The 13,510-nt window shown below is 38.7% G+C and overlaps 1 protein-coding gene and 1 long non-coding RNA gene across 2 annotated transcripts in view; one reads left to right on the plus strand and one right to left on the minus strand.

Moving 5' to 3' along the window:
• UNC5C (unc-5 netrin receptor C) overlaps positions 1 to 13,510 on the minus strand; it is a 332,506-nt gene that overhangs the window by 45,632 nt on the left and 273,364 nt on the right. Inside the window, exons 6-8 of the mRNA XM_069978343.1 lie at positions 12,209 to 12,389; positions 10,528 to 10,695; positions 9,413 to 9,577 (exon numbers count right to left, since the gene is read on the minus strand). Coding sequence (XP_069834444.1) covers positions 9,413 to 9,577; positions 10,528 to 10,695; positions 12,209 to 12,389 — 514 coding nt within the window. The remainder of the gene's footprint in view (positions 1 to 9,412; positions 9,578 to 10,527; positions 10,696 to 12,208; positions 12,390 to 13,510) is intronic.
• LOC138797748 (uncharacterized) overlaps positions 1 to 13,510 on the plus strand; it is a 42,068-nt gene that overhangs the window by 3,997 nt on the left and 24,561 nt on the right. The window lies entirely within an intron of this gene.

A 13,510-nucleotide genomic window follows, 5' to 3' on the forward strand; every position in this document is an offset into this window, starting at 1 on the left:
ACTCTGTTTCTAGGCCAACAAGACCTCTCATTCTCAGTTTGTGAAAAAAAAAAAACAGATAATAATAATAATAATAAAATAAAATTATATATATATATATATATATATATATATATATATATAAACCCAAATAACTAAATAGCCAAAATAAACTCATTTTCCATGTACTGACAATAAAAGAAGTCTTGCTAGAATATATATATATATATCTATATATATATCTAAATCTATCTATCTATCTATCTATCTATCTATCTATCTATATATATATATTTTTATTATTTCATTATATTATATATTGGAGATAGCAGTTTTCACAAGCTGTAGCTGGAGGGCGCTCTTAGGACACTAGCTCATGAGTTGGAAAGGCTCTGGACTTCCAGCAGTAGATAACGTGCAAGAAAACTGCAAAACTACTAGACTTAAAAGTCCATAGTGTATAGGACCAGCCATATAAATGGCGTTTCAACAAATCTCTTTTCTGTGTCGCAGCAAAAATAAAAAAATGTGTATACTGTATGTATATATATATATATATATATATATATATATATATATATATATATATGTGTGTGTATGTATGTATATATATATTTATATATATATATATATATATATACATACACATATATATATATATATATATATATATATATATATACAGTATATGCTATATACTACTTCTGTCAGATTCTACAGAGATTCCACAGCTGTTCACTTCCGCATTCATATATTATAATATATTCGTAGTTTGGGGACATTATTCATAGACCTCTCTCTTAGATCATGATAAAGCTGCACGCTATAATGTTAACAAAGGCTCCTGTCATAAGAATCACTTGGAAAGTTCAATACAGTGTCTGTTAAGATTGCTGCATACTCAATAGACAAGTACATACTCAACAAATCAATATGGGGAGACTGGGTGTCTAATGGTGAGAACCATACCAGTCATAACTACATTCATCTCCTACACATTTTCACCTTTCCTGTATTGGTACTCTTTTTCTTTTTCCCTGGTCCCCATATAGTAAGATATAAGTAGAAAGATAGATAGATACATAGTCCAAGGAAGGACAACCAGATTCTAGCAATAGGGCAATGGGTGGCCAATGATGTGCATGGGTAGTCAACATGTCAATACTGATGAGAAAGTGTCAGTGATCAAATAAACTGGTGCCAGAAAGTTATACAAAGTTGTAAATTTCTTCCATTTAAAAAAATCAAGTATTCAGTACTTATCAGCTGCTGTATGTCCTGCAGGAAGGTGTGTATTCTTTCCGATCTGACTCCGTGCTCTCTGCTGTTACCTCTGTCCATGTCAGGAAATGTCCAGAGCAGGAAAGATTTTCAATGGGGATTTGATACTGCTCATGGACAGAGGTGGCGGCAGAGAGCACTGTGTCAGACTGGAAAGAAAACCCCACTTCCTGCAGGGCATACAGCAGCTGATAAGTGCTGAGATTTTAAAATTGAAGTTACTTACAAATTTTTTTGACACCAGTTGATTTAAAAGCATTTTTTTTAACCGAGAAAGTGAGAAAGATCATGTTTAAAAAAAATGGCAGAAAATAAGCCATATTTGTATATACTTCATTTATTATATCTGTCTATAAAGGACATTATTTAATTTTTGGAAGACTATACAATTTCTATTCCTTGCTACACACAGAACACTTTATATGAAAACTCTTGTTTTATTGGTTCCTGCGGTATCTGGAACCTGGTTGGACATGTAAGCTGGCTCCAGCTAGGATGCCGCATCCCTACTACTTGCTTTATTAGATCACGGAGTGTGATTATTATGGGCGAAAATTGGAATATTACACAAATCATTGTAGAGAATTGGAGTGTGATCAGAGAAAACGAGTAATATAATGGAGGATACAACTGGCGCATGTATGAGCCACTGCTACGTTTAGAATGAAGATGTACAATAACAAAAAACAATTCAATACAATCAAAAGTGCCAACCTCCCCAGGGCGGCCGTAAATGGGCCAATCTGTTCAGGGAACCCCAGAGTATTCACTGTGGAATTGTAGACTTCATTCCAAACTCTCTGAATTCATAGTTCCAAATTCATTCTCCGCATGGCTGCAGCGCACCACCGGCCAAGGACTGTAAAATAGGATGAGAGCCACACAAGCCGATTTGTGATGTGGCAGCAGTCAGAAAACAAAATCTCTCAATGTAAACTGCTAATTCAGCTTAGATAGGGAATTCAAGACACAGCACATTGGTGTCCAGGATAAACCCCATGAACAATGATCCCAAACTACAAAGGTTTAAAAACTCCGGATGAAAAGGGAAACACCTGTGAGTAAATCATTTGTATGCTCTAGGTACTGTTGTTTCAAAGGGAACCCTTAGGCTACAAAGCAGTATAACTAAAGTCCTATTGGCCAAAAGGAAAAAGTTTGGACCTGGAACTTCCCACCCCAAACTACTGCCAACTGGGTCATTTACAATGGTATGATGAAGGGAACACAAAAACATATGGATTGGCACAAAAAAAAAAAAAAAAACCTCCAAAGAGGTATAATTTCTCTGAGGCATCCATTTAAAACAAAAGACTTTGTTCCTATTTACATCCGAGGCTCCAATCCCATGGGGCTTCTATCACGAATCCTGCTTGAATTACGAAACAAAAAATTGCTACATGCAATATTTTTGTCTGGTTAGAATCCCGAAAGATGATGGACATGAGTTGCCCCCATTAAAGGTCATGGGGCTCCATTGGTGTCCATCATGCAGCAGGCCAACCAACTCCATTGGCTACTTAACAGAACCTGCAATAGAAGCCACGACACAGACGGGAACTTAGCCTAAACCCTAAAGTATATGTTATAGGGGAACTAACAGCAAGTTGTAAGAATCTGCTCTTAGGGGGTAATGACTACTAATGTATCTGCATTATCTTGATTTTTGTAAAATTATATTTTTTATTAAAGGAGAAAATAAAAAATTCAGGGCCGGCAGGGGTGTGTGGAAACATAATAATAATAATAATAATAATAATAATAATAAAAAACTATACTCACTGTGGTGTAGCCCTATGGACAACCGGTCACTTGCCAGATGGTATTGTGTGACGCCACTACTGTAGTGGTTGGTTGGGAAATAGCTCAGCCACATTGTAGGTTGTTTTAAACGCCAGTGCCTGTTGGGCACATGGGTGTGGGGGCACACCTGCGTTTATTTTAAGGTGGCTGGCTATACCCTTTCCCCCGTGATCGGTGATCTGCAGGGCTGTGAGGGGGTCCCTTGGGTACTTATCATGGTGGTCCGGAGTGGAGTTATGACCCACCCGGACTGTCGGTACCACCACCCACAGAAAGGGTAGATGACCCAAGGATGGTGTAGCTACTGTGTAGGTGCCGGAACAATAATCACCATAAATAAAATCTTATTTACTTTGGGAATACAGTAACTGATAATAGACTTCTGCCTTGACTAGACACAATCTGCGTTAAGAGCTTTTGGAGCAGAAGAGCTGTGCTGACTTGGCTGTGTGCTGAGAAGTAGAGTGAGCTCAGAGCAGCAGAGAGGAGTTTGTGCTGAAGAGTTCAGAGTAGTAGAGAGGAGTTTGTGCTGAAAGTCCCAACCCAGGGTAGAAGTGTGCTCTGCTGAAACTTTAGAAGAAGTAGAATACTGAAGAATACTTGAAAATAGAAGACTACTTTTGCCTGTGTTTCAATTTTTTTTGTTGCTGTACCACCTGTTGCCCTACAGTATCGGGTGACCCATCCTCCTAGGGTGACAAAAGCCCCAGACCTTATTACCTGAGTTGAGCAAGGTGGCCAAGTTTACCTGGTTACACCTGCTGTGTGAGATAGAGTACATAAGCTTGTAGCAACTTTGCTCTATTCAGATCAGTTCCTCTTGTTAATGTCCTGCACTGTTCCTCAGGATACTGTCCTGCACTGTTAGAGATATTCACGGCATGGGTAAGGGTGATCTCTGATTTGTCCTCTCCCGAGTGGTTTAGCACAGCATAATAAAGCTAAGTGTAGCTTTGCAGAAGAAATGAGTCTCCGTGCTTCTAATACATCTGTCCACTACCACACTAGACTAGACTACTGACGGGGGGACCTGGCAGAGCCAGGGTCCAGCTAGACTACAGCAGGGACCATCTTGTCATGCGTCCTCTCTTTATCAAGACTTTACTAAGACTCACTAACATTTCCTCTTCCCTTGTGACAACTTCCTACAGGGTGTGTAACAACTCCTGTGAGTGGTGGAGAAGAAAGTGTGAGAAGGAAGGAAGATAGAGATAGGTGGAGAACAGAAAAGATCTCTTATTGGTTCGCATATTACCAACAAACAGTAACCCCTTGTCCACTACAGATGTGCAATATACAAGTACATATGCAATTAGTAGTGACATCTAGTGGCAAAACTTAGGTACAACTTCATTACCACTTTTACATAGAGTACAGGCTTTTGCGAGGGGTGTATTAACTAGTAACACCCGTGGTAGGACACCACACTTACGCATCCCTGTGCCCCCAAAAGCTGCATCAGCAATCTCTGGCGACTTCCGGCCGCCTGCAGCTCCTGCTTCTGGTATGTAACAACCCAGCTCAGGAATGCCTGCTTAACCAGTCAATGACTACACTGGAACTCGGGAGAAACTGGAGCCTGGCCGCAGTCAGTGAGCTTGTGATGCCATGCGGGGGAAAGGGGATGGGTAAGTATAGATTCTTTATTATGTTCCCGTTCCCCCTGTCGGCCTTCGATGTTTCATTTTGGCCGGACTTCCCTTATAATATGTTATTGAGAGCACACTAGGGGTATACTCGAGGGGATCAGTGTAGACTGTGCAAGTACCTTAGATACATAGATCCTGTACATAGATAGAGGACATGTCTGTTTGGGGTAGCACCAAAAAGAGACTGGGTGGCTGTTTAATGGATGCTATTATATATAGCATATTTCTTATAGATGCCCTATTAGTATAAAGTATGGATCTCCAAACTGCTGTTCTTCAGCTGTTGCAACACTACATTTCTCATCATGCCTGGACAGGCACATCCAAAGCTTTAGCTGCCCAGGCATGATGGAAATTGTGGTTTTGCAACAGCTGGAGGGCCGCAGTTTGGAGACCCATTGTATAAAGGCTGTCTGATATCAGAAAGAACATCACTCTGAATAAACGTCACATTCCAGAACCACCACACTGAGCGTGAGATAAAAGCTACAGCTTTGCGGGCAAAACACTTCTCCAAAGAGAAATCAATATTTGTATAGATTGCGGATTTATGGCGGAATACACAGCCTAATAAAAGGTCCTATTGATTTGTCATAGTGATATTAATGAAGCGCTGATGGATCCGCTAATCAGGAGCCAAAACGCTGCAATAATCCAATTAAAGCTTCCTTATAACCACGCTGCTATATTCTGCACTAAAGTCACCGCTGCTTCCTCCTGCGTCTCAGGCATCGCTGTCAGGAATAGTTTTAGGAAAATAGATCAATAAAAAAAAATAAAAATAAAAAAATAATAATAGGGGAAGGGAAAATGTGTTTTCACGCTGGATTTTAGATTCTGTGCAGTTATAGAAATAATCATTCACACAGGCATAATATACCTGCTGTGCAATTACACAGAGGGCGCACGCTATTTCCAGGGTGTGGAGAAATTACAGTATTCCCTGGCTTTTTTCTTTAATATAACAAAACAGTCAGCAACGTTTTTTTTTTTCCCAATAAATTCATTGAACAGGCAAATAAAGTTGGGGAGTGGGGGTTAAATATCCGAAAGCTTCATGTCTACAATCTGCAGCTTGCACAGTTGGGGGAAGATGAGGCGCCGTGCTGTGTTTTTTAATGTTAATTATTGTTATTGTGATATGGGATTTTAATATCATAGAGAGGTGTATGACCAGCCAGGCATTTTATCTTCAGTTGTGGTATTATTTATGTAATATAATAAAAGCTGGATTCCTTCAGAATGGGAGTAGAGATGAGCGAACCTGGAGCATGCTGGAGTCCATCCGAACACGAACTTTCGGCATTTGATTAGCGGTGGCTGCTGAAGTTGGATAAAGCCCTAAGGCTATGTGGAAAACATGGATATAGTCATTGGCTGTATCCATGTTCTCCAGACAACCTTAGAGCTTTATCCAAGTTCAGCAGCCCCCGCTAATCAAATGCCGAACGATCGGGTTCGGATGGACTCAAACCCGAACCAGGTTCGCTCATCTCTAAATGGGAGCCATGTTTCTTTGAATGTCTGTGTATACTACTACTAAAGCCCCATCCCCATGCAGTCTGCCTGATTTACTAACAGGTGCTTAATAAACCCGGCAGATCTGCACCTGCGGTCTTCTTTTTTTGAACTGTCGCCTGGTCCTCTTGCTTGGTGCCGATTTATTCCCGAGCACCGGCATGAAGCACTGGGGGTGGGCCCGCCAGCCCACAGTGTAATGATCTTCCCACTGTGATGCAGTTCCATTGATTCTAATGAAGCGGCTTCACAGAGGGGAGGGGAGATCATGGTGGGTCTGCCCCCAGTGCTTTATGCCGGGCAGGTGCTTGGTAATAATCCGGTGCCATGCATGGGAACCGGGCTATGGTTCAAAAAAAGGACTACGGCACTGGCATCCCTACGCCGGTATATTCATGTATTTTTCGCAAAGTGTGCTAGAATCAGGAAAATAGACAAGTATAAGCATCTAAATATTTCTGACAAGGGTCAAATTGCAATGGTTAGACTATTGGGCTAGAGCATCTCCAAAAGCAGCAGGTCTTGTGAGGTGTTTCTAGAAAACACATAGGGGACATTTATTAAGGGCTTTGTGCCTATTTTTTTGTGAATAATTGGATTTTTTGCCCATTTTAAGTCTAAGCTCTAAACCAGTATTCCAGTATTCAACAGGCGAATATTTTTTAGATGTGACTTTTTTTTAATCTGCCTGTTTTGAGTATTTACCCAAAAGTTCACATAATCTGGGATTAGCCCCCAATTTATCATTTGCAACTTTTTAAAAAGTCGCACAAACAGGTGCAAGCCTACATCAGTACCTTGTGAATATAATTGCGCAATTTTTGCATTTTTGTGACTTTTTACCTAGATGCATTCACTATGGCAGTGCTACATTTTAATGAATCAGTCACAAGCTATTGGAACAAAATACACACCAATCTCCATTAGAAGAGTCACACACATTAGACTCCTTAATAAATGTCCCCCAAAGTGTCCGCTCATTATTAGGCTCAGTGGCCTAAATTGAATTTATTTTATTTTAACTGTGATGTGGATTTTTTTTTTAAACATGAAACTCTACATAAACAATAATTCACGTTCTATGCCATTTAAACGTACTATAAAGAACTGAAATAAATAGATAGATAGATAGATAGATAGAAAGATACATAGATAGAAAGATACATAGATAGATAGATAGATAGATAGATAGATAGATAGAAAGATACATAGATAGATAGGATATAGATAGATAGATAGATTTTTGTAAAAAAAATAATAATAGAGTAGACATCAAGAAATCAATCAGTTGACGCCATCCACATGCTTGCTGCCACTCTGCCCTTTATTCTGTACACTACAGTATATACAATCTCCTGTAACCTCTTCTTGATGATTGCTGTAACCCCCTTCAGGAACGGAGTAAATATGAAACGCTGAACTTATTACATAAAAGTGATAAAACTAATGACAGAAGACATAAAGAAACTGAGAGGAGGGAAGAAATAAAGACAGAAGGAAAGCCAAGCAACTTGTTAGTTTCAGAAAGAGCTATAAAGCATGACAAATCAATCTTCTCAGCAGTGATGGATCATAGAGCAGGATTATATGTTTCTGACTTGTATATAGGAAACCATTAAAATATTACCATTAAACCCAGACACTAAGGAACTGGAAACCCCCTAGGGCTACGTGTGCCAATATTCAACTGGGTTTTTCATTATGGAATTCTGTGTTACAGAGTTTTATGAAAGAATAATGGTAATGGGAACCTCTCTTTCTCTCGTGTCATGTAAATGTGTTCAGTAAAACAGGCAAATCTGGAAAATACATAATATATTTCCATAAATAATCTTTACAGTATGGGCTTTATTGCATTCATCAAACACTACAGGACACTACCAGGGAAAAAAAATTGAAGAAAGGCTTTAAGACTAAAAGTTGGTTTTATAAGATTTTTTTTCTTCTTCTTAATTTCAGGAGACACTGGTAACTAGAGTATAGCATCAAAATCCAAATGGTGTCCCCTGGCAATTGGTAGACAAAAGTGGCAAAATTGCTAGGTCAGTGTGAGTGCATTAGGCCACTATGGGGGAGATTTATCAAACATGGTGTAAAGTGAAACTGGCTCAGTCGCCCCTAGCAACCAATCAGGTTTCACCTTTCATTCCTCACAGACTCTTTGGAAAATGAAAGGTGGAATCTGATTGGTTGCTAGGGGAAACTGAGCCAGTTTTACTTTACACCGTGTTTGATGAATCCCCCCCATATGTTTGCGATAGCTAATGATTTCCAAAAGCCCCATAGTTAGACTATGTGGCCATTTAGGGTAAACTCGTGGGTCTATCGTGTATGTTCCCCCCCCCCTCCGATCAACCAACGACAGATGATATGAGTTGTGATAGGGGTTGGCTGGGAAGGAAAATCACGGCTGACCCCATTGTTAAGAAAAAGATAAGTCACAAAAAAAATGCTCATGTTGCGGCTTACCCCTCCCCATAGAGAACACCGGAAAGGTTTGGCCTGGTAGGATGGTATGGGGAGGATGGGCAATGGGCAGGCAACATCGGCCCATCATTGGTTATTAAAGGTGTATGTGGGCCTTAAGGTGTAAGGGGGCCTCCCGACTCTCCTCTGACAGAAGGATCGGGTGTGTTGGATATCAATAGGTCACAACTGTAGTAGTCTGACAGCTTATTACCCCTCTCTTACTTTAGAACACATAAATGTGGCTGTGCAAAATGTTTATGTGTATGATGAGAGTGGAAGCAATATATAGCCACCTTAACAGGTTAATATATATATATATATATATATATATATATATATATATATATATATATACATATATATATATATATATATATATATATACATACACATTTTAACAGAAAGCAAAAACTAATTTTTTGTAAGTGTGTTTTTCTTTTTAACATGCAAAAGTAATGGATAAAAAAAACAAAACAAGCCCTCATGAGGCTATATAGAAAGTAAAACTAGAAGGGGTTAAGGAAAATGCCTTTAGCTAAAATTGGACTAAAATAGTAATAATTTAGAATAACTCCTGGCATAGACACAAAAGCACAAAAGGATTTCATAGTAGGAAAACTAAAAATACAGAGATTAATAAAGATCTATGGTATTAGCAGAGACTAAACAAGGCATGCCGCTAGTGTTTATCAGTCATGCAGGCTTGTCCTTACTTTGCATACATAATCCATCAGTGCAGTTCTTTGACTGTAATACAGGACCCTCACAGTCTTTCCCTCCATTTCTTGGCGGGGGATTGGCACAATCTCTGCGGCGCCAATGTGTGCACTCTGTCCCACAGGTTGACCATTTGCTCCATGCTGTCCATTCACCATCCTCTGAAGAGAAAAATGAAATAAAGTTATAAAAGGTGAAATGAGTCACACACTTTAAATACAAACTTTTGTTTTTGAAGGGAATCTTTAAATGAGGGCAGCATAAACTAGTGACAGAAATGCTGAAGAGATCGTTACATCATTCTGTTTAGCCGTTCTCCTAATATGCAGTAGAATAGGATTCTTGCCACACCCCTCCCACGCCCTCCAGATGTTGATTGACAGTTGACTGCCTATACACAGCATGGATAGATAACTGCCAATCAGCAACTGGGGGGCTGAGTTTTCTGCTTCTCACAAATATGGCGGACTACTGGGCTCATGCACATAATGGAGAGGACTACTTATTGTCCATGTTATTCAGGAGGATATCTCCGAATCAGCTGCACAGAACAATCTAAGTGATACAATATTCTGTTCAGCTTCTCTGTCACTAATTTATGCTACCCTGAGATAGGACAGCCTAAACCTGCTGTCAGAGTCTCTTTTTAGCAAAGGGTTAAAGAATGTAGTTAGAGGAATTGTCCAGGCTTATGACCTACAGCCCCTTTAGGCTCTGTTCACAGAACGTACTATTTTTTAAAAGAACTGCTGTTGTTTTCCATTAATACTGCAATGAATTGCATTGAAGTCAACCGAACAACGGTCGTTGTTTTTATACAACGCTTCGAGCAATGTCCGTTTTTTGGCACTTAAAACAACGGCCATTGTTTAATACATTGTGCGAAAACAACAGATTGACTTCATTGCAATATGAGCGTTCTTTGCAACTGCCGTTCTTTTCAAAAATAGTACGTTGTGTGAACATAGCCTTAGACTGAACAACACTGCCCCTTTCCTCTCATGATCAGTTTGGGTCACACTAGGAAGACCCCACTGATCACACATTGGGAATATGGTATCTTTTTTTTTTTTAAATATGGAACCCCTTAAAAGTCCCAGCATGCTATTACCTGGGCAGAGGGTAGTGCAACTTATCTTCTGGACACTTTGGCCATCACAGACAGATCCTCCATTGAGTGGAGCAGGATTTGTGCACATTCTTGTCCGCTTCTGGAAACCCTTCCCACACCGGTTACTGCATGCAGACCACTCCGTCCATGTGGACCATCCACCATTTACTAGAGAGACACAAATACCATATAACATTATACCATTAAACATAATACAACCACACAATAAAGCAGAGTAATTCCTTTTTAATACAAAGAAATTGCTTTCTCGTCTTTCAAACTCCTACATTTCCCCCATTGCTGATGGAAGACTTACAAATCTTGCTTTTGTTATTTTTTTATGGTAATCCCTGACTCGGTTCCTAGAAACAGCAGGATTCCACAGACGCTTGGATAAGAATCACTGCAATTACATTTATTAAATATGAGATTCTACGTACAATAATATAACCACTAGTAGAAATTATATAGAAGACTATATAAATTAACAAGTAGCTCTGTGACTGTATATAAAGACAGAAGGCTGCAGGCTGAGTAGATAATACTATTTATATATACTATTTTATATTATACAGGGAATAGCTATTACAACATAACTTTTATTGAGTATATACTGTATTAGGAATCACCACATTACTATTTGGATCCCTCAACCAATCATTTACAATGTGGAACCTGTACACCGCACTAAGATGTGCCACTCAGGGCCTTGGTGATGGTATAAGCCTCATGGTAGTATATGGAAAAAATCCCTCCAAAATGTATTTACATATAGAAATTGTAGTATGCACACAGAAACATAACATTTTTGTCACACTACAGTATGTATAATATGCACAGAAGGTAGGTATAGTATGCACACAAACAACTGAAAAAAACCTTCCGTGCAGCGTTTTATTGTGATTCTAGGTAACAAGATTATTTTTCTGCTATAAAATTGTAAAGTATCCTCCCAACATGTTTCTGTCACAATGGGGGGTGATGTCATCAGGGGAGAAGGATAAAATTCTAGGTTTCTAAGGACCAGAAGTAGTGTGCAATTGGATTTGATTATTATTGTGAAAAAACTCTATACTGCAGTGGGGCCGTGCACTGATTGGCTGTGCAGGATCTACGGGGACTCGCAGTGTGAAATCCGCTGCGATTCGCTACGTGTGAAACTACTCTAATGATTATACATCCATCAGTATTAGTATTGTTGTTGTTGTTATTATTATTATTATTTTTATTATTATTATTATTATTATTATTATTAGTAGTAGTAGTAGTATTGTAATAATAATAATAATAATAATAATAATAATAATAATAATAATAATAATAATATATATAGTAGTAGTAGTATTGCTATTATTCATAGTAGTAGCATTGTTATTATTATTATTATTATTATTAGTAGTAGTAGTAGTAGTAGTAGTAGTAGTAGTAGTAGTAGTAGTATTGTTGTTATTATTATTCATCATAAATGTAATGCTAGCTCGGCCCAGTATATCTGCCTATGGCGATGTATATTCACAAGGAACATGCTCCGTAACTGTAATTTGCTCATAAATAAACCATAGTGGATTACCCTAAAGACTTCAGAATCCTAAAGTTTACTCGCTTCTCTATATTTCAACAGATCTTCTAAATAGCTCGCGCAGCGTCTAGACTATTTTGTAGAAATACATCAATGCCTCACCATATACGATGACGGTTGCGGTGGTGCTCCTTCTTTTGGCGACAATATTTTTGGCAACGCAGGTATAGTTGGCAGTGTCTGAAAGCCGGGCTTGTTTGATGATAAGGTTATGATCAATTGTGATGTAGAAATTCCGGTCTTCTACCGGATCGATGACGTCCTCGTTTCTCAACCATTCCACCTATAAAAGAATAAAAGGAGGCATTTGAATATATTATCGCCTACTTTGGCATTTCCATCAAAACTTATTCTAGTAAATGAAACCGTTCCATTGCCCATTTTTCACTTTGCAGAGAATATTGTATTTTGGAAACAATTTAATGATCACTGTGCATGTAATTGCGGATCTGAACAGCTCTCGGCTCAGTACGGTGGCCAAGAGTGCACTGGTGAGCAAAAATCCATAAATGACTTCTTCAGTCTTGTCATAAGCCATTAATAATAGCCCAATGTCTTGAAGTAGATTGATACTAGCAGCACAAATAAAGGCAGGATAAATAGATGCCGAGCGGCCGTGTCATAAATAAATACCTCTCTTTTCCGTAAATTGGTTAATTTTATGTATTATCTTCTGAGCTGGGTGACAGATCAGCCGCTATCTGGAAAGGTTCTATCTATGTAAATTGCATCCTAAATAGAATGTTTTAGCATTAGCGATAGATGAAACTATTAATCTAAAGTGCAAGAGAAATAAAAACAAGGAGCAAGCAGGATGTTCACTTGTCTAATGAGAACATTCATCCAGGTTTTTATTTCTTCTACTTCACAGAGAGTTTTCTTTTATATTACATACACTTCAAAGGAAACCATGGGACAAATAACATAAGCTCAATTAGGTTAATGTGAAAGCAAAGTCGTGTTAATGCAAATTGGGCTGGGCTGTCACCAGAAACTAATACTGTTCAATAACCAGTCTCCTTAAAAAAACAAAACAAAAAAAAACTAGTATGTAAGGGTCCTATTACACTGAGCGATTTTTAACGATTAACGACTGATTAACGATCGCAAACGAGATTGTTTATCGTTAACCTGAAATTGTTCACCATATTACACAAAACGATAATCGTTAGCTGATCGTTACTATGATCGCTATTGCGATCGTTACTATGATCGTTTATTCCTTCTGATCCCAGAAAAACAATGAACAATGAGCAATTACACTCAACGATTAGTGAACAAATACGGAACTTGAGTGAACGAACGTGGAATTGCAGCGAACGGTTAGCGAACGATTAAAAATAATTTTAGGTTCAGATCTAAATCAACGATCAACGACATACGAATGATTTTTCGATCGTTGCC

This window comes from Dendropsophus ebraccatus, chromosome 7, assembly GCF_027789765.1.
Source record: "Dendropsophus ebraccatus isolate aDenEbr1 chromosome 7, aDenEbr1.pat, whole genome shotgun sequence".
Taxonomy (NCBI): Eukaryota; Metazoa; Chordata; class Amphibia; order Anura; family Hylidae; genus Dendropsophus; species Dendropsophus ebraccatus.